General features: G+C 43.7%; 1 protein-coding gene across 2 annotated transcripts in view; it reads left to right on the top strand.

Moving 5' to 3' along the window:
* The window catches only part of LOC126482332 (uncharacterized), a 652,552-nt gene that overhangs the window by 421,608 nt on the left and 208,095 nt on the right, over positions 1 to 22,849 (top strand). For both annotated transcript variants that reach the window (XM_050106392.1, XM_050106393.1), the window contains exon 8: positions 17,578 to 17,783. In XM_050106392.1, coding sequence (XP_049962349.1) covers positions 17,578 to 17,783 — 206 coding nt within the window. The remainder of the gene's footprint in view (positions 1 to 17,577; positions 17,784 to 22,849) is intronic.

The following is a 22,849-nucleotide window of genomic DNA, read 5'->3' as shown; positions in this document are numbered from 1 at the left end:
TGGAACTTCTATCGTTTGGTTTAGCGACAAAGACCACTTTCATTTGGATGGGTTCGTCAATAAGCAAAATTGGCGCATTTGGGGAACTGATAATCCGCATTTCGCGATTGAGAAGTGTCTTCACCCTCAACAGGTGACTGTGTAGTGTGCAATGTCCAGTCACGAAATAATCGAAGCGATATTCCTTGCGCCGGCCGAAGTGGCCGTGCAGTTAAAGGCGCTGCAGTCTGGAACCGCAAGACCGCTACGGTCGCAGGATCGAATCCTGCCTTGGACATGGCTGTTTGTGATGTCCTTAGGTTAGTTAGGTTTAACTAGTTCTAAGTTCTAGGGGACTAATGACCTCAGCAGTTGAGTCCCATAGTGCTCAGAGCCATTTGAACCATTTGGTATTCCTTGATGGCACGGTGATTACCGAATGGTACGTGAAGGGTTTGAAGATGACTTCATCCCGATTATCCAGAGTGACCCTGATTTCGACAAGATTTGTTTCATGCAAGATGAGCCTCGACTCCATCGAAGCAGGAGACTGATGTCCTGGAGGAGCACTTTAGGGACCGCATTCTGGCTCTGGCGTACCCAGAGGCCGCTGGCATGGGCCTGGATTCGCCTCCATATTCTCCGGATCTGAACACATGCGACTCCTTTCGTGGGGCTATATTAAAGACGAGGTGTACAGCGATAACTCCAAAATCATTGCTGAGCTGAAAACAGCCATTAAGGAGATCATCGACATCGTCGATTTTCCGACACTTGAGCGAGTCATGCAGAATTTCGGTATTCGCCTGCGCCACATCATCGCCAATGATGTCAAGCGTATCGAACAAGTCGTAACCTAAATCCGAATATCTGCAGTGACGTTTACATGTTGAATAAAGTGTAGATTGTAACTAACTTACTTTTTTTCATAAAGTTCGATAATTGCCACCCTGTATGTGTCCCGCGATAGGTTATCAGAGAACTACTGACCGTGTTATTGCTATGTGTCAGTGTCCCTCTAGTAAAGGGAAGTCTACTAATAGTGAGTAGAATTCTTATAATTACAGACTGCAACTGTCCTCAAGTTTCATGGTTAACCCTCGCCTCCATTCCGTCACATCGAACTAGTTCGCATCTGCAGATAGGCAACTCAGGATTCCAGATTCACAAAGCGGGTGTCTTCGCACCTTCGCAGACACATCGTGTCAATTACCTGCATCTACGAATTGACATTTTCCACATCACAAACAAACCCCATATTGAACACCTGTAGTGTGAGTTCCAAACTCGGAAAGGTGCTCTGTCCTCCGATGTGTGTCTGTTTTCAGTATGTCTTGTAGTTTTTGCGCAGTCGTCTTTTGAAACCCTTGAGGTACTTATGTATGTGCTACCTCTTTCCCTCTCCCAACCACTTTGGAAAACGAAACGGCGGGAAACATTCTTTTCATATTCTTACCTCTGACTAAGACATTAATTAAAATAATCGTATTTCAATATTTTTGAAATAACATTGGTAGTCGAAGCGTTAAAAGTCTAGCGTCACTGGGAAACTTCATCGAATATATTGTCTCTGACCAAAGTTGTTTACTCTCAAGTGATCTATCACATCATCGCGGGGTATATAAATGACTGGAGCTGCAATTTTCCGTGTCAGGTAGAAAGGTCACCAGAATGCGTGAGTGGTGTTCGTGTTTAGGGGTGTTACCAAGCCCTGTAGAATATATAAGCTGAACAGCGTAGGGTGTTGAATGATCAGTATGAGACACAAAGATCCCACGTATTCGCAAGGCTGCGTTACCATCATTTTATAGGCTTTGAAACGTGCCTCATCGTGAGTCTCCTTTACTCCAGCTGGTCGAGTCGTCCAATGTCCAGATTTGTGGAGCGTTCAAACGTGACAGTAGCTTGATGATGGACTGCATGGGAACGTGAGGGCAGGCATACTCATCCACAAGGTTCCGGTGGACCACGTCTGGCCACGACAAGGGAGTATTGTGCACGAAGCACATCGCAATCCCTTCAAATCTGCACCTGCTATTCCCGAACAAGTAATGGACTCCCTACAACATTCTGTGTCATCCCGCACCATAGGTCGGAGACTAGGAGCAGCCGGACTAGCGAATTACTGCATCATGCCTAGATTTCCGTTAACACCACAACACAAGCGGCAGCGTTTGGAGTGGTGCCGGACCGGGAAACTAGGACTGTTGATGGATTGCGTCACGTTGTCTTCAGCGATGGATCGCAGTTCTGCACTACTCCAGTGACCATTGGTGAAGAGTATGGCGGAGACCAGGGGAGAGGCCCCATTTTTCCAGTGTTTTGGAGAGGCACAGCGGTGCTACTCTTGCTATTATGGTGTTGGGTCAGTGCTCGTCACAACAGAATACGTACCTCTATGAACTACCTATTTGAGGTACTCCCACGGCGTCGCCAGATCTGTCCCCAGTAGAACATGTGTGGGACAACCTCAGTCGTCAACTCCGACACAGTACCATTATCCAGTATATCAAGGTACAGCTACAACATTTGTTTACCAGCTTGTCTCAGGAGAAGATGAAACGACTTCGTGACACCTTTCCAACCGTGCAGGTGCACGTACTCAGCCAGAGTAAGAAAAACGAAAAACCCAGAAGGGGAGGAGAAAACAAATTGAAACATCATGGTTTACAAGAGTATCCTGACTCCTATTGGAGGACATTAATATTGGTTGTGTCCAACTCGCCTTTATGGCGTCTTGAACTCCGGTGGAGACACTTTTAATGATGAGTCTGAATGTCTGTGGAGGAATGGCAGTCCATTCTTCCTCAAGTCCCTAACAAGAGGTCCTGGGTTCAGGTCTTCCCTCGAGTGACATCTTTACTTTATTTATTTTCGCAAAGTTATCATCTGCCCGTTCGTTCATTGACGTCTCTGTTCACAGTAATAAGCTTAGTGTCTGTGTTTTGCGACCGCACCGCAAAACCGTGCGATTAGTGGAGGAAAGGACGTGCCTCTCCAATGGGAACCGAAAACATTTGATCGCAAGGTCATAGGTCAACCGATTCCTCCACAGGAAAACACGTCTGATATATTCTATACGACACTGGTGACGGCATGTCCGTCACATGACAGGAATATGTTGTCGAATGGCGAATGGGTAAAAAGATTCTTCTACCTTGCCCGATTTAGGATTTCTTGTGGATGTGATAATCACTCCCAAAAAAGTGATGAAAACATAACGGACGGACAGATAATAATTGTCTGAAAGTAAAAAATTGAAATTTTTTCACTCGAGGGCGGCCTTGAACCGAGGACCTCTGGCTCCACAGCTCCTCGCGCTAACCACGGGGCCGCGGCTCTCCTGAGCTCACACCCTCCTTGATGTTGCATATGTTGCACATGGACTACTCAGTTTGTATATTTTGCATATTTTTTCATAGTTCTACACAACTTCTTCCTGTTTTCTTGATTGATATGTGTTCAGCTTTTCAAGGCCTATCCACTGTGCAACTTATAACTAAATCTGAGGGGGGTGCGATGGGGAGGTTCCCTTGTTAGTAATGTTGGACGCTGGGGTCTTGATCGAAGTCGATATTATAGCTCATCTCAAAGGTGTTCGATTGCTTTCAGGTCGGGACTGTGGGCTGGCCAGTCCATTTCAAGGTTGTTATTGTCCGCAAACCATTGCCTCAGAGGTACTGCTTTATGACAGGGAGCATTGTCATGCGTATACAAATAACCATCATCTCCTAACTGATCCTCTACTGTATACAGTACACAAAGCTATAAATGTGTTCATATTCTTCCACATTTACCATTTTCTTGAGCTCAATAATGGACCACACGCTAACCACAGGAAACACCCTCCATAACTGTAACACTCCCTCCTCCGTACATCACTGTTGGTAGTGTTCTCTAGGCATCTTCCAAACACAAACAGTACCATCGTATTGCCACAGGGTATAGCGTGATTAATGACTCCAAATCATTCATTTCTAGTCGTCTACTACGAGATGGCGTCGCTCTTAACACCACCTCAAGCGTCTCTTAGCGCTGATTACAGAAATGTGTGATATATGAGCAGCCGCTCTACCACTGTACCTCACACTTCTTAACTCCCTACGCACAGTCACTGAGCTAAGTGAACGTCTGGTAGGACTTTGTAATCAACGAATGGTTACTTCCGTTAATTTCATGAAAAAATTTTATGGTCACTCTCGGCAATGCTCGACGGTCCCTGACCGTCATTACGCGAAGTCTGCCTGATCTTGATTTAGTTCTGTTTGTTCCTTTGCGTTTCCAGTTCACAGTATAGTCACAAATAGTCGACTTAGGCAGCTTTATAAGTGTTGAAATGTTCCTGTAGAATTTGTTACTAAGCTGAGTTCTCTTGGCAAAACCGTTCTGCTGTTACTGCTGTACTGGCAACACCATATTCCCCGACTCCTTTTATTCTGACAGCTCCGCCTCTCGTGGCATGTGATCATGTCTGCGTTACGCACTGGTGTCCGGATATTTTTCTACTAACAAAGGATGTGGGTGATCATGAACTGAAATGTGCTGAGACTATAAATTGCTCATCCCAAAAACTGTGATACGAGACATTCGGAAGCAAATCTACGCGTCTTACCACGATAGACATTTGAATGATCAACTATTCAATGTCTAAGAGAGGAACTCTGGTAACGCGAAATACCGGAATATCCACATAACCGTACCAAATACACAGGTAGTCCAATTTCGTAGCTTTTTGCTATATTTCCGTCTGTTCAAAATAATTATTCTGCCCTGAGAGCTTTGAACAGCTACTCAGTCTTCACAGTGTTGTTGTGGGGTTTCATTGCAGTTATTTATTTATGTCAGTCAGAAAAAAACAATACATAGTAATTACCGTTACAAACAAATGAAACAAGCTACACTACTCTTCTCCAAAATCTGTCCACTTAAGCTGCACCCAGTTAGCAAACACAAGATCTTATCCTGTTCAAGATGAAGAGCTGACACTCCAGATGGCTTTCCACGGTCTGTGGCTCTCCGCAGTCACAGTTGGTGGTATCCACAGAGAACTGCCATTTGTGGAGGTTACTCCTACATCTTTCAACTCCAGAACGTGACAGCTGAGTAATCTACACAAGATTCAGTTCTGTCCATGCCCAGGTCGAAGGTTTTACGGTAGGAAAGACGAGGTAGAATTATTCTCAAGTCGAGAGATCCACGATTGTTCTCGTACTGTAGCCGCTGTTGTTTGCAAGGCTAAAATGCCCTTAAGGAAACTTCTTCTGTATCTCAACCTTGTGATTGCTGCAAGGTGTCCATGTAGTTGATGGTTTTCCTGATGAGCCTGATTTGTTCTCTCTGCGTTGGCAGCTGCTTCACGGCGAATATCTGGTGGCGTTATGCAAGCGAGTTGGTATATTTTTGCAGGTGGCGTAGATTTCAAACAATTTGTAATAAACCTACACATTTTGTTTAGCGTGTTCACTATGAAGTGTCAAAGTAAAGTGGAACAGAACAATACACACCGTAGTCTTACAAACACCGTTGTCTTACAAAATCAATGACGCTTCTCGTCTAGAGTTTATATTGCCTGAAGAAGAACACATCAAGGAGTTGGAAATATTTCATTGTCTTCAGTGGCAGTATCTTGAACGTAACGTCCTCGTTCCGAAGGCTCATCCTTGTTTGGAAAATGTACTTCTAAAAGAGTACGAACAATATGGCCTGACTGGAAATCACACAGGAATAGGCTCTAGCAGACAATAGGCGCCAGCAGACAACAGCTGCGTTTTGCATGCGAATGGCTCATACCACTAGTTTTCGTACCGTTTGAGCGTTCGACGTAACGTGCTTCCCTTTCAGTAGCTGTGAAAGAGCCCTTAATTGCATTTTGTAAGGATTAAGGTAAAGCAGATGAGGAACTACGTCGATGGATGAGGGAGGGGATAAATACGGATGAACTACTCACAAATCAGCTTGGCAGACAGCGCGATAAGCTAGTCTTTTCAGTATTCATGATTAGAATCCTTTACAAGTCACCAAAGACTCCCTAACCGGTGAATAATATTGTCTTCAAACCTGAGGACTCTGCTGGCACGTGATCAGCACGCTAACTGGTCGTGTTGATACCAGAATCTCGAACTTTAAATCCCTCGAGTCTGGTCTGAGAGTACAGTGAGCCAATGTTTGTCGTGGTTGATCACTGTTCTCGTATTTTGCTAAAATATTAAGGGCCCTGCACCAGTAAGGTTGTCGGAAGCGTTGTCGGCATGTGCGTGTGCCTAGATCGTCGGTTTTTGCGGAGCAGATGAGAGAATATTGGGAGTAGCGGACTGAGGGAAATAAGGCAATGCTTGTAGGCCTTAGTACAGGTCCTGCTACTCCTGCGGCACACCTTGCTACACAGACTTTGGCTAAATAAACAACAATATGCAAGCTGGAGACCCAGTTATTTCCATTGTTTTTTTATAAATTCTCAATAAATAGGTGAACTTTATGATGCGAAGATAAGTTAGTGAAGTTGAAGGAGGAATTAAATGAGGTCAAGTGGCGGTGAGGAAACGGAGATATAGAATGAATATCTAACCACGTGTTCCATTACATAAGGATATTCAGTTGAAGGCCATACTGTTACAAGAGACTGAAGAATGGTATTACAGGCATTGAAGGAATCGCGTACGGAATAGCAAGACTTGTTTAAAAAAAAGAAAAACAGCGAGAGATATTCCATGAAAATCATTCAAGTCTATGCACCAACGTGCTCACCTTCTGAAAAGGAAATAGAACAGTTATACGAAAAAGTTACGGCAACTGGCTAATGGCAGCAAATCGCACTAGAAGATTGGAGTATTTAATAGCACCAAAATTTACAGTGGAAAACTTTGAACGGTACTCGGAATGACAAATGACATACATTAGTGGAATATACCGAGAAGAACAACTTTTTTATCCTTAAAAAGTAGAAAATGGACGTCTGCGAGCCATAGAGGGCTTATCAAAGAATGAAGAAACTGTGCAAGATGAAACGAAAACGTACATTGTAAGTGTTTGTTTAAGAACAGAAACTTATTACATGAAATAATAAGTTCAACTTCTTAGATAATGAATATTATGCGGACGTAGACCAAAGATATAATTACTTAACAAATCACTTCTTGTACTTGACAACAGGAACACAATAGAATATGCAGAAACAAACATTGCCACTCAGTAACGTCTTAAAGAATGTTTAACTTGGTAAAATTAAAATTGGTAACAGAAATAGGTGAAAACAAAAGTGAATGACGAAGACTAAAGGAAACATACGTTCAGCAGACAGCACATTACACCAGCTAATATAACCATCAACAAAACGAAAATTTTACAATCTTTAAATATTAGAATGATTTAAGAGAGCAATCAGAAATACAGATAGTTAAAATAACGACATCCTAAAAGTAATGTCAGATGAAATATGAAAAAAACAAACTGCGGATGAAAACAAAGAAAGGACCAGAAGATGATGGAAAGTCAATAGATATGACTGAAGCAGGGCTAAATGTAATGCAAAATGAACTTGCAAAATTCTTTACAGAATTCCTACGACAGACAAAAGTTTCTCAAAACTGAAACTGCTCTGCTTCGGAAGAAAGATGACTAAAAATAAATAAAAAAGCTTTAGTTACACCATCTTCCTATCCGTAATGCACGAAGTACTCGCTAAAATTATTACAAATTGTAAAATAAAGTTATTGAATTTCAATCAAAAAAGGGAGCCATTTGTGCCTTAGAGAATCCAATGAATTTGATGTAATCTTAGTTGTGTTAAACGTAAATTTCAATGAGTGATCACTGTCTGCCAGTTTGACGACATCCAAGACTTCGCTACATATTAAGCTGACACCACAACCTACATCTCTAAAAACAATTTTCAAGCAAAGCAAATATATTTAGTATTGCTTGAGTGTGAACTATTGTCACGCATCACAACATGTTTAGGTCACTGGTTGAAGTCAACGTTCACTGTCGTTAGTTTCGATCAAGTCAACAAGCGGTATCGGCAAGTTCAATATTACTAAAATAAAGGAAAAGTAAAAGATGGATACCGTAACAACAGTAATTCTCTATTGCAAGAAGTGAAGAAGATGAAGAAAACAATATGGTACATCCCGCGGAGTTTTTTTAACGTTTTAATATTTTCTCTACTGCGTTTCCAATATGGCAGAGCCTAACTGCATTTCTCCACTTGAGACATAACTTACGAAATACCCATTAATACGAGTATGTCAGAATTTGGCGTCAAGCTATTCACTTAATATGGTCTTAAGACGAACAGATGAAGAAGGCAGAGAGCAAAGTGAGACCACAGCCGCTGACCCTTCGTAAACAGAAACTTCCTGTGGAAAGATGATTCTGGTCTCGTATTCAGAATAAACCTTGTCTGGTTTGGTAGGCAGCCAAGTGACACCAGAACTTCTCTCAAGGTTCTCAGAAATCCATCTGCGATCTAATATCGCATTTACATACGTGTCTTGCTGGACAAGTAATACTTCCCGCGTATGAACTGGTAGTGTAACTGTTCCCTACGAGACCTCTTTTTTTTCGTCCAGCGGTTTTTCGCGTACTCCTAACATAGTATTCTCGAAAGAGAGTGGGCAAAAGTGGAAGATAGCCTGGTTATCTAATCGCGAAATATGTGAAGCTCTGTAAAATCGACTAAATTTCAACTATAAAGATGGCAAAATCATACTGTCTCCAGAAAAACGAAGACGAGAAGGGATGGAACGATAAAAGAGAACGACACACGCCGTTGCGAGCGCTAGAAACTTCAAAATGTAGCTTCACGTGTCCCTAACTCTTACTTCCTGAAGAAAGAGGTGAAAGCTATAAGGAATAGATAGTAAAGAGTTAACAAGGTCTCAACGTGCGTCGTATGTACACTGCGGAGACGTTGCGTCGGCTGCAGGCATCACTTTCATATAGGAGAGAGTAAGGGCGGTAGCGACAGAAATCACCAAGCAAGTGGTACTTCGTATTCTGCGCAATTAGTGCTAGTCGTAAACTTGTGTATGCGCGCTTGCATTCACGCCTGTGTGTGTGTGTGTGTGTGTGTGTGTGTGTGTGTGTGTACGGACGCATTCATATGTGCACGTATGTGGATAAGAGACCACGCATGTGGACTGTTTTTGAAAAAAATTAGAGAAAGAAAGTAAGAAGTGAAGATACGATTCAGAGGTAGTAACTTCAGACGTGCCCCAAGTAGTGTGTTGGGACCTTTACTCATGTTTTATATTAGTGACCAGGTAGACAATATTAACACCAATATCAGACTTTTCTCGGATGATACAGTTATTTTTAATGAACTAACATCAGAAAAACTTGTAGAAGTATCCAAACAGATCTTGATAAGATTTCAGAATATAGCAAAAGATTGGTAGCTTGATTTCAGTGTACAGAAATGTAAACTTACGCACTTACAGAAATGTAAACTTACGCACTTACAGAAATGTAAACTTACGCACTTCACAAAACAAAGGGAGTAGTACCTTGTGGCTACAGTATCAGTTGTTGGAAGTTGTAAACAAGCCACTCATACAGATATCTGGGAGTAACAATTTCTAGGGATATGGAACGGAATCATCACATAGACTCAGTCGTATGTACAGCAGACGGCAGACTTCAGTTCATTGGCAAGACACTGGGAAAGTTCAGTTAGTCAACAAAGGGTAATACTTACAGATCATTTATGCGTCGCATTATAGCATATTGTTCAAGTGTATGCGACCTGTACCATATCGAATTAAGGGGGGATTTTGAACGTATAGGAAGAAGGACATCTCGAATGGTCACAGGTTTGTTTCATTCACTGAAGCGCGTCACGGAAATGTCGAAAAACTGGAAATGAAGGAAAGTTATCCCGTGAAAGACTACTCACATAATTTCAAGAACCAGTATTAAGAGAAGAATCTTGAAATATTTTACACTCCGCTTCGTATTGTTTCCTTACGCCCAAGAAGATCAAATTAAACTAATTGCAGCACGTACAGAGGCAATTAAATGCTCATTTTCCCCGTCTCTTTACGTGTTTGGTAGGAATGAACTCTAACATGTGGAACCGTGCTAAATATCCTCTGCCGTGTGGATTATAAAGTATGTATGTAGATGTGGATGTAGAAGAGAAGGAGAAAGGTTAGCCGGCCGGTGTGGCCGAGCGGTTTTAGGCGCTACAGTCTGGAACCGCGCGACCGCTACGGTCGCAGGTTCGAATCCTGCCTCGGGCATGGATGTTTGTGCTGTCCTTAGGTTAGTTAGGTTTAAGTAGTTCTAAGTTCTAGGGGACTGATGACCTCAGATGTTAAGTCCCATAGTGCTCAGAGCCATCTGAACCATTTTTGAGAAAGGTTATTTGGGATAGATACTAATCAGTCGTATGAACTCAGTATAAATGGACAAACATGTCCAGGGACTGGGTGTTTGTGTTGTCCTCATCATTTCATCATCATTCGTGAAAGTGGCTCGATTGGACTATGTAACGATTGGGACTTCGTGCGGGAGCTGATGGCCACGCAGTTGAGCGCCCCACAAACCAAACATCATCATCACAACATATCCGTCATTTTCTTGATAGTAAGGCGTTTTATCTTCCATTTTTCTTTTCAAATAAAGTACTCAGTCGCAAGCGTAATCGATACCCTAGAATACTTATCAGTACGCCATGTACCGTTAAAATTTTTGCTGAAGCATAAAACATGGACAGCTGACCTCTACTCTTTTATAAATTTCCTCCCCATCTGTTCATTCGTTTCGACGCAGAGAGTAGAGTGTCTTGGACACGAACTATCCAACTCTATGACAGACGCATTATAGATTCCCCCCTTGATGGACGGACAGTTACAATACTTCGGCATTCGATTCATGACGCACGTCCAACAGATACCTGAAGACGAGGCAATATAGTCTTTGAAATTAATAGTACATATCTGAGATTTACATAAAAATAGTGTACAGAATATAACTGCAAGAAGACTGACTTTCATGAGAATAACTGGAAAATAATAATAGCAAAGATTAAGAAGAACCATAATATTAATTAGTTTAGCACTTTTGAAGCCGTGTTTAATATCATCAGAAATGAAAGGGCAAAGACAGAGAAGAAGAATAACTCAACAGAGATAGTAACTGTTAAGAAATCTCATACTGTTCCGTAGAGAAATTTGTACACAAGAGTGTGGAGGGGAGGGGGGAGGATTTGCTGTGTTATGAACTGGTATAGAGAGCTTCTGCTTTGCTGAAGACGAGTATTTCTGCTGTGCTGCTCAGAGAGTAGTGTTGGAGTTGAAGATTCAAAAAAAGTGCGCAATGATTTAGCAGACGGCAGAGTAACCAGAAGGTGTGATAGTCTGTACTTTTACCTGCACGCAGCCTTGAGAATTATTCATAGACTGGAGTTATATGGTCGAAAAAACGAAAGTCACAGATAAAGCTCATACAAGCGTTTCTCGCCATTTGCATTTGGCATGAGCTCCCATATGAAAGTCCTTGAAAAAAAGTATCACCATAATCAAGAACTAGATGTCCCGACGATTCTCCGAGTTATTTATCCAGCTCGATCTAAAATACTACTTTATATTTCTGAATTGAAAGACGCCGACACATTCTTACAGATCACTAAGAAATGGTCCAGAACTATCCCAAGTTCTTAGCAGAAGAAGAAAAAACTGATTCTGTACAGTTCAGGTGTGGAGGAGTAAGTAATCATCTGAAATGAGGCATTATAAGCCTTTAACAACTGAAACTGCTTTTGTTTTAGATGGGTTACTTTTCAAGTCTACATTCTTTGTTTACTGTAAAAAGGCAAGTAAGTCAGCGTTTACATACTGGGTGGTTGGTGCACGGGATTGCTGGAATTGCTCTTAGGTTTAATTCAAAGTCGTCGGTGTACAAGATCAACATTAATAAAACTTACAAACTGCAGGGACGGATTCCTGACCGGAAATGGAGGAAAAAAGGTCCTATGAACATGCGTCAGGAAATGCAGCGTTGCCACGGTAGATGGCGCTGACGAATGAAAGTTCCTCTGACCACGTGCCGTGTGTTCCTTGTGTGCTGCAGGCTGTGTTATTGACGCAGCGTATTGTAGGCACCAGAATGTCGGGAACAAGTCGAGATGGTGTTTGTGTACTGCCAAGCAGATGGAAACGTTCGAGAGTCAGCACAGCTATACCAAAACAAATACCCTCACACGCACACTGACCACATCATACAACATTTAACGGCTGTTTTGGGCTTTTGTATGATCATGGATCCTTTCAGACAGACGAACGTTCAGGGAAGTGGCGGACTGTGTGTATTCCAGATTTGGAGGACCAGGTTGCACGGGAGATTGACACGAACCGTAGCACAATCTCCAGGCAAGTGGCTGCCAGCATGGCGCACACCAAAGTACGATTATGTGTATTATGATAACTGCGTGCATTGCTTCCGACGGAGGCCACTTTGAACATCTGTTGTGACCTGGATTCGGTGCAGGTCTATACTGTGTTACGGGACTATTTGTTGTTGCACGCACACCATCCATTTGCAGACACATGTTCATAGGATCCTTGACTTGATAATCTCTAGATGCTCATGTCCGCAGCTCGTGGTCTAGTGTTGCCGAAGCGGTAGCTCAGCGTGTTCGGTCAGAGAGCTGGCTGGCCTCTGTAATAAAGAAAACTGTGTGAAAGGATTAACAACGAACTTCAACAGATATCATGTGACGTCCACTACGACCAAATATTACAAATTCCAAAAAAATAAGTGGCTAGCGGTACAGCCTCTGGTCACGGGGTCTCGGGTTCGATTCCCGACCGGGTTGGGATTTTCTCTGCCCGGGGACAGGGTGTCTTTGTTGTCCCCATTACTTCATCATCATCATCATCACCATTCGTGACAGTGGTTAGATTGGACTGTGTACAAAAATTGGGCAGCGTAAAGATTGGGAATTTGTACGGGCGCTGATGATCGCGCAGTTGAGCGCCCCACATACCAAACATCTGTAGATGCTCATTCTATGTCTTTTTTTTTTTTTTTTTTTTTTTTTGTTCATTCAATTTTTCTTTCACACTCCAGATTTTCAACTCCTTTCCGATATTTTGATTTCGTATTTCAACTATTATTTTACATACCTGCCCAGCTGTACAAAAATCTCTCTGTATTCGCTGTAATTGCATTCCTTTTATTTTATTCAGTATCCACGACCCACTTTCATAGAACAGGCTTGGCAACTCAACTGTTTTATAACATTTCAGTCACGCTTCTTTCCTTGTTTTATGCTTTTTAAAGTTTTGTTAATTGTTCCACAGATACTTCCAAAGCCATTCTACTTAATCCCCTTTTGTTCTTCGTATTTATGCGATATTTTACATCCAAGATAGTTAAAATATTTCACCTGTTCAATTGTTTTCTCATTAACTATGTATCTTAGTTTTGCCATAAAATGCCGTTAACTTACGTTTACTAGAAGATATTTTCATATTACACTGAAGAGTCTAAGAAACTGGTACACCTGCCTAATATCGTGTATTGCCCCGCGAGCCCGCAGAAGTGCAGCAACACGAAGTGGCATGGACTCAACTAATGTCTGAAGTAGTGGAGGGAAGTGACACCATGAATCCTGCAGGGCTGTACAGAAATTCGTAATAGTACGAGGGGTTAAAAATCTCTTCTGAACAGTACGTTGCAAGGCATCCCAGACATGCTCAATAACGTTAATGTCTAGGGGGTCTGATGACCAGTGGACATGTTTAAACTCGGAAGAGTGTTCCTGGAGCCACTCTGTGGAAATTCCGGACGTGTGGGGTGTCGCATTCCTCTGCTGGAATTGCCCAAGTCCGTCGGAATGCACAACGGGCATGAATGGATGCAGGTGGTCAGACAGGATTCTCACGTACCTCTAGATACGTCGTATCTAGACGTATCAGCGGTCCCAAACCACTCAACTGCACACACCCCACACCATTACACAGCCTACACCAGCTTGAACAGTCCCCTGCTGACATGCAGAGTCCATGGATTCATGACGAAGTCTCCATACCCGTACATGTCCATCCGATAGAATTTGAGACGAGACTCGGCCGACCAGGCAACATGTTTCCAGTCATCAATAGTCCAATGTCAGTTTGACGGGTCCAGGCGAGGGGTAAAGCTTTGTGTCGTGCAGTCATCAAGGGTCCACGAATGGGCCTTCGGCTCCGAAAGCCCATATCGATTATGTTTCATTCAATGGTTCGTACGCTGACACTTGTTGATGGCTCAGCAATGAAATCTGCAGCAATTTGCGGAAGGGTTCCACGTCTGTAACGTTGAACGATTCTCATCAGTTGTCGTTGGTCCCGTCCTTGCAGGATCTTTATCCGACCGCAGCGATATCGGAGATGTGATGTTCACGGTACTCGTGAAATCTCCACTTCATCGCTACCTCAGAGATGCTGTGACCCATTGCTCGTGCGCCGACTGTAACACCACATTCAAACTCACTTAAATCTTGATAACCTACCACTGTAGCAGCTGTAACCGTTCTAAGACCTGCGTCAGACACTTATTGTCTTATATAAATGTCCTGCCGCCGTATTCTGCCTGTTTACATATCTGTGTATATGAATACGCATGCCTACACCAGTTTCTTTGATGCTTCGTTGTACATTCTATACATATTTTATTTAGTTCATAGTTTCCTTTTTGTAGATCATCTACTCTTGAAAACATCACTGCCAAGTCATCACCATATAGGAATCTTTAACGAAGCTTTAACGAATTTTTCTAATTTTACCCCACCGTTCGTTCTAGAATTCCGCCAGCGAACTGCACCGTCAATTTATATATTGAACAGGGCAGGGGATAATCTACAGACTTGTCTCACCCCTTTATTTATTTGTATTGGTACTGTATACAAGCATTTCATATCTAAGATTGCCGATATTTTTTGTATACAGAACTTTGGTAGCTGATATGAGCTGTAAAGGTTAACTTCCGTGCTTTATTATTTTCCTTAATCTTTCCTGGACCACATTATCGAGAGCCTTCTCAAAATCTGTACAAGCAATAGGAGTCACTTTGTTAAACTCTCACTGCTTTTAAATAACCAGTCATAAAATCAAAACTGGATCAGTTGTTGATCGTACCTTTCTAAATCCGACCTGTTCTTCCACTAGTAAACATTCGGCTATTGCTTCCATTCTCGTGTGTAAAATTCTTGCATAACGTTTATATGCCGTGCTAAGTAAGTTCATACTGCCATAGTTTTCACATGTATGTTTTTCTCCTTTCTTATATATTGACACCTCTTTTGCTTTCTTCTAATTTCGTGGTAGCTCTTTTTGCATCCAGCGTATTTTAAACAAATATAACAATTTAAGATGTAATGATAATCCTCCATATTTAATAAAGTTTGCGTTAATTCCTTCTAAACTTATTGCTTTACGGTTTTTTATCCACATACATTAATATATTGGTCGAACCTTAATAAAACCGAAAAACTGTAGAGACGGATGCCCGACTAGAAATGGAGGAAACAAGGTCGTATAAACATGTGTACGGAAATGTGCAGTGTGCGTGCAACGACAAGAAACCGTCCCGGAACACAGTTCAAAGCTGCATCGCATCCACGTCACAGCAGATGAAAAAGTGTCCTCCATGGCATGCAACGCACGCGTTTACACGTCGCATCATGGATTGCCGCACTCTTTCGCACTTTTCGCCTCTCTCTAAATAGCGCCCCAGGTGTCGTGAACACGCTGTGGAAGCGTATGCACGTCAGGAACTGGTTCAGCATCCACAACGCCTTTCAGATGGCCCCAGAGGTAAAAATCCAGAAGGGTTAAGTCCGCACGCCTAGTAGCTTATGCTACAGGGCCTCCACGTTTTATCCAATGGCTGAGGTGTCTTCGAACTGTAATGCGGAAGTGGGGCGGTGCTCCGTCATGCAGAAACCACATAACCTGTCGCACTGCCGAAGGCACATTCTCAAGCAGCCCTGGTAGAGTATTCCTCAGAAAGTCCAGGTCGTTCCTTCGTCGAGGGGCTGTGTAATAATAACCGTTCGAGCGTGTGATCACCAAGAATCCCCGCCCACAAACTGATGGTGAATCTATGCTGATGAGACGCCTCAACCATTCCCCGAGGACTGTCTGTAGCCCACAGATGACGATTATTAAAATTGATAATGACAGTTCTGGTAAACGTTGCTTCGTCGGTAAAGAGGGCTGATAACAGAAACCCCATAATTGTGATGGTCTGTTGTAAAAACCATCGACAAAATCCTTCCCTTAGAGGAAAATTCGCTGCTGATAGCTTGCACTCGTTGCAAGGATAGCAGCGGCTGTCATGGAGAATACACATAATCGTGCTTTGGCTTACAGCTTATTGGCGGACAACTTACCTCGAGCTTGTACTTGGGTTCGTCTCAATATCCTGTAGAACCCGGTCCTCCAAATCTGGTGTACACACAGCCCGCCACTTCCCTCACGTTCGCATGTCTGAAAGGACCCACGATCACACGAACGTCCAAGAAAGGGTTTGCTTCAAATGGTTCAAATGGCTCTGAGTACTATGGGACTTAACATCTGTGGTCATCAGTCCCCTAGAACTTAGAACTACTTAAACCTAACTAACCTAAGGACATCACACACATCCACGCCCGAGGTAGGATTCGAACCTGCGACCGTAGCAGTCCCGCGGTACCGGACTGAGCGCCTAGAGGGTTTGAAATGTTGTGTGATGTGGTTAGTGTGCGTGTGAGGGTTCTTGTTTTGGTATAGCCGTGCTGCCTCTCGACTACTTCCAACTGCTTGGCTGTACCCAACACCGCCTCAGCTTGTTCCCCACATGAATACCGAACCATTCTGCTGCTTACAGTACGCTGCGTCAATCACACAGCCACTAACACAACGAACACACGACACGAGGTCAGGAGAACATTCATTTGTCAGTGCTATCTGCCGTGGCTACGATGCATTTCCGGACACATGTTCCTCCATTTCCTACCGAGCGAGGTGGCGCAGTGGTTGGCCCATTGTCCTCGCATTCGGGAGGACGACTGTTCAAATCTGCATCCAGCCATCCTGGTTTAAGTACTCCGTGATTTCCCTAAATCACTTCAGGCAAATTACTGGATGATTCCTCTGAAAGGGCACGACCGATTTCCTTTCCCATCCTTACCTAATCCGAGCTTGTGCTCCGTCTCTAAAGACCTCGCTGTCGGCGAGACGTTAAACATTAATCTCCTTCTCCATTTGCCGCAGGAGTGGCCGAGCGGTTCTATGCGCTTCAGTCAGGAACCGCGCGACCGCTACAGTCGCAGGTTCGAATCCTGCCTCGGGCATGGGTGTATGTGATGTCCTTAGGGTAGTTAGGTTTAAGTAGTTCTAAGTTCTAGGGGACTGATGACCTCAGAAGTTAAGTCCCATTGTGCTCAGAGCCGTTTGAACCATTTTTGTCCTCCATCTCCAGTCAGGAATCCGTCCATGCAGTTTTTCGGTTTTTATTAATGTTCGCCCTGGGTAGTAAGATAAGAATGGTCCCAGTACTGATCCTTGATACCTGTTCATCATAACTGTGCGTCCTTGGGAAATGTGACAATAATGGAATGGCTTCCTGTCGCAGGGAAGGGTCGGCTGGCCGCCGCCGAGAAGGCTCTGTGCTGGCTGCGAGGCTGGGTGCAGCCGGAAGATATCCGGCAGGAGCTGAACGAGCTAGTGGTCACCATCGGAGGGGCGGGCTCCGCCGACAAGGCTGGCGCGTCCGGGGCGACGCAGCAGCAGCGCCAGCAGCCAGCGTGGCGCAACTACCTCAAGAGGACCTTCGTCAGGGTACCGTCTCACTGTGCTTCTTGTAGTTTACGTACATCATTTTTTTCTGCGTGGGCGCCACAGCCTCAGAAAATTTGTGAAACGATAGTTTTCCAACAGACCGTGTGTAATTTATTTTATTTTCACACTACCAATTGCACGTGGCGGCAATTCTTAAGAGACACATTCGATAAAGGCCAATGCCTGAAACCGCTAGTGTGAAAAATACACTACTCGCCATTATAATTGCTGCACCACGAAGATGACGTGCTACAGACGCGAAATTTAACCGACAGGAAGAAGATGCTGTGACATGCAAAGATTAGCTTTTCAGAGCATTCAGACAAGGTTGGCGCCGGTGGCGACTCCTACAATGTGCTGACATGAGGAAAGCTTCCAACCGATTTCTCTTACACAAACAGCAGTTGACCGGCGTTGCCTGGTGAAACATTGTTGTGATGCCTCGTGTAAGGAAGAGAAATGCATACCATCACGTTTCCAACTTTGATAGAGGTCGGATTGTAGCCTAACGCGATTGCGGTTTATCATATCGCGACATTGCTTCTCGCGTTGGTCGAGATCCAATGGCTGTTAGAAGAATATGGAATCGATGGGTTCAGGAGGGTAATACAGAACGCCGTGCTGGATCCCAGCGGCCTCGTATCACTAGCAGTCGAGATGACAGGTATCTTATCCTCATGGCTGTAACGGATCGTGTAGCCACGTCTCGATTCCTGAGTCAACAGATGGGGACGTTTGCAAGACAACAGCCATCTGCACGAACACACGAACAGTTCGACGACGTTTCCAGCAGCATGGACGATCAGCTCGGAGACCATGACTGCGGTTACCCTTGACGCTGCATCACAGACAGGAGCGCCTTCGATGGTCTACTCATCGACGAACCTGGGTGCACGAATGGCAAAACGTCATTTTTTCGGATGAATCCAGGTTCTGTTTACAGCATCGTGATGGTCGCATCCGTGTTTGGCGACATCGCGGTGAACGCAAATTGGAAGCGTGTATTCGTCATCGCCATACTGGCGTATCACCCGGCGTGATGGTATGGGGTGCCATTGGTTACACGTCTCGGTCACCTCTTGTTCGCATTGACGGCACCTGGAGCAGTGGACGTTACATTTCAGATTTGCTACGATCCGTGGCTCTACCCTTCATTCGATCCATGCGAAACCCTACATTTCAGCAGGATAATGCACGATCGCATGTTGCAGGTCCTGTATGGGCCTTTCTGAATACAGAAAACGTTCGACTGCTGCCCTGGCCAGCTCATTCTCCATATCTCTCACCAATTGAAAACGTCTGGTCAATGGTAGCCAAGCAACTGGTTCGTCACAATATGCCAGTCACTACTCTTGATGAACTGTGGCATCGTGTTGAAGCTGCATGGGCAGCTGTACCTGTACACGCCATCCAAGCTCTGTTTGACTCAATGCGCAGGCGTATCAAGGCCATTATTACGGCCAGAGGTGGTTGTTCTGTGTACTGATTTCTCAGGATCTATGCGTGAAAATGTAATCAGTTGTCAGTTCTAGTATAATATATTTGTCCAATGAATATCCGTTTATCATCTGCATTTCTTCTTGGTGTAGCAATTTTAATGGTCAGTAGTGTAAAACCAAATTTATACACAGTCTGGCGGAAAAATTTCGTTCTTCAAGTCTACTTAGACAGGGTGAGCACAAAGTCTTGCCCTGATTATAAAAATTCATAACACAATAACCGTTTGACATGATAAGTTACATTTGACGCCGTTACATGGGTTAGTGTTACTAGTTGTGACCAATTTATGGCGCTAGTGCTCCACAACACCGACGCAGTCTGTTAGGCGACGTTAGTTGCTGACGAAATGGCGTCGAAGCAGGAGAAAGCGCAATGTGTGCTTTGGTTTCACGAAACAAAATCGCCCGTCACTGTTCAGCGTAAATTTCGGGCTTGTTATGGACGCTGCCCTACTGACGTTAAATCTATAAAGCGATGGTACGCAAAGTTTAACGAAACAGGCAGCGTTGAATATCGTCCTCGAAGTGGCAGGCCTCGTGTGAGTGACGCAACTGTTGATCGTGTTCGGCAATCGCTTCAACGGAGTCCGTCTAAATCAACTCGTCAAGCATCACGTGAACTTCAAATACCGCAAGCAAGTGTGGCGAAGATTCTCCACGAAAGGCTTAGGTTGCATGCTTACAAAGTGCAAATCGTGCAGGTGTTGCAACCGAATGATTTGCTGACACGTGCTGAATTTGCAACTGAGATTCTCAACAGGATTGATGGTGCTAACGATTACTTAAATCGCATATGCGTCACCGATGAATCCACCTTTCATGCTAGTGGAATGGTAAATAGGCATAATGCCCATATATGGGGTTCAGAGTCTCCACATGCTACTGTACAGTTACAGCGAGACAGCGAAAAAGCGAATGTTTGGTGCGGCCTCATACATAACAAGGTTTTTGGATTGTTTTTCTTCGCGGAAAAAAACATTAGCGCTAACATTTACTTAGACGTTTTGCAACAGTTCATTGCCCTATAGTCAGAAGAATATCAACCATGGATACTTTTCCAGCCGATGGAGCACTCCCCCCTCCGGGCTTTGATAGTGCGTGATTTCCTGGATGAAACATTTCCCGATCGGTGGGTTGGAAGGGTCGGTCCAAATCCCTCTCCAGACATAACGCCCCTTGACTTATTTTTCTGGGGCTATATCAAGGACAGAGTCTTCGTCACGCCAATTGCTGACGTCAACGAACTGAAGGCTAGGATATAAGCTGCTGTGAGTACTGTGACAGAACTCACGTTACGAAACAACTGGTGGAAAATGGAATACTGCCTCGACATTTTCCGAGCTACCAAGGGAGCACACGTTGAGGTTTACTACCGTAAGTGGTCTTAAAAAAAACTAGTAACACTAACCTATGTAACGGCATCAAATGTAAATTAATATGTCAAACGGTTATTCTGTAATACATTGTTATAATCAGGGCAAGACTTCGTGCTCACCCTGTATATTAGCAACTTTTTATCCTTGGCCACCAGAGACAAATCTCTTGCTGCCACAGTAGTTCTCAATCACGATTCTACTGCACTGTTTACGTACTATAAGAAATGGAGGCTTAAAACTAGTCTACCTAAAACAGAGATCTCGGCGTTCCATCTAAATAATAAACTGCCAAATGTAATAGTAAGTGTTTCCCTGCTGAAACTCTCCGCGTCTCATTACTTGCTCTTGTATTCTCCGTGGCCGAATATTGCGCCTCCGAATGGATCATTGTTTCTTATTATTAGCATGTTGATAGGTCAACAAATGATAATGAACTCTGAACCAACAAATCCGCAACTGCACTGTGGCATACTGTGTTGGGTAATTTGTTACGTTTGGAGATGCTGCTACGTGCTGGGTTTCAGTGCATACAGATAAAACTGCAGTCATGTAACGTGGAAGTAATAACACGTTTATTCGGGATACAGCTACAGGAAGAAATAAGGCTATCAAGCATCATGTAGCGTTTAAGTGGGCCACAGGAAGACATAGCACATAGCAGGTAATTACTTACAGAGTTGCTAGAGAAGGTACCACCAGGCTGGTTTTCTGCTGAGGGTGTTTGATGGAGACCTAACAGTGAGGTGCAGTGCGAGACCTAGGTCTGCGACTCAGTCCGCCAAGGGCTGTTCGGGAGGTACTCCGAGAGAGGAACCGCAGAGCAGTTGGCACAACTGCCCAGCCTCACTACTCCCGACGATGACTGGCTCTGGGAGACCATGCGCCAGTCTAACAGAGAACCCCTTGAGTGCGAGGTCGCTAGTTAATTCTTGTAAGGCTCATTTGAAAGTGTTGGGTCAACAGTTACGAGAGGAAAAATATTAGATGCTAATGACTCACCGTGTGCATCAAGCGGGGGCCACAGAAAGTGACCTCGTGATGACTGGGTGTTGTGTGATGTCCTTAGGTTAGTTAGGTTTAAGTAGTTCTAAGTTCTAGGGGACTGATGACCATAGATGTTAAGTCCCATAGTGCTCAGAGCCATTTGAACCATTTGAACAGAAAGTGAGTGTCCGGTAGGTCCAGAGATCAACCTTCTATGGGATGCATGTATTACACGTCACAAAATAGACATCGTCGACATTCAAGAAATGTTCAAAACAAACCATTAACTTACACCATGAACATTGAATGAAAAATGCTGCTCCACAGTGATCACAAAGGTTCGCACCACCAAGATCGAAAGCGAACTCCTCGGGAATTGCAAACCACCCAAGACGTTTAGCTAGGTATTCACTCTTAGGGAATGCATATTGGATCGTATTGGTGTAACGGAGTGATGAGAAATGATGAAATGTGATGGCAAGCAACCGAACGCGTGGAGCTTATCGTCAAACTAACTATTACTTAAGGCATAGCTGCAGATAGTGTGATAATATGTTTGATAGGCACGGAAAAAACAAACATCCAGAGGTTGACTTTGTCCATTGGTTCTAGGTGGTGTGAATAGTTATGTCACACACTTTTCAGGAGAGTTATTTGCCCTAAAGGGGTATTATTTTTATACGTAGGCAATCAAGCAAAAGAAGTTATTTTGAGCAGCTATTGGCCAAAAGCAGTGCTCATACCATAGTTGCTTGCTGTGACGTAAATATTCCCTACTGCACTTCCAAGGTCAGTCACAGAGGAAGAATCGTAGAGTAAACAACACTTCAAACTTCTCGCAGCACAATAAATAACTTTCCAGCCAGTTTATCACCCATATTGTGTATGAACACGTAAAGGCATTGAGTTAGTTGATCTTCATACAACTCTCTTGGTTTCTCTAACTCCCAGGGTTCCTTTCATACGCATTTCCTCTTCAAACCCCGACTGGTCAGAACTGAAAACAAATCCCTTACTGACCCATAGGATAAGTTAATTTCATCTACAAATTTTCGGGCAAATTCTTCAGTTTGCTGTGCATCGTCCAACTGACGCTTTGTTTTAAATTTCATTATTGTACGTCTTCCAATTCTGTAACACTGTTATGCAACCATCTACTGTTTCCCTTGAAATCACTGTAATCTATGCCACGAGCAATTTGATGTGC

This window comes from Schistocerca serialis, chromosome 5 (genome assembly GCF_023864345.2).
Source record: "Schistocerca serialis cubense isolate TAMUIC-IGC-003099 chromosome 5, iqSchSeri2.2, whole genome shotgun sequence".
Taxonomy (NCBI): Eukaryota; Metazoa; Arthropoda; class Insecta; order Orthoptera; family Acrididae; genus Schistocerca; species Schistocerca serialis.
Note: the sequence above shows the minus strand (reverse complement) of the source record. Positions and strands in the feature narration are given on the sequence as shown.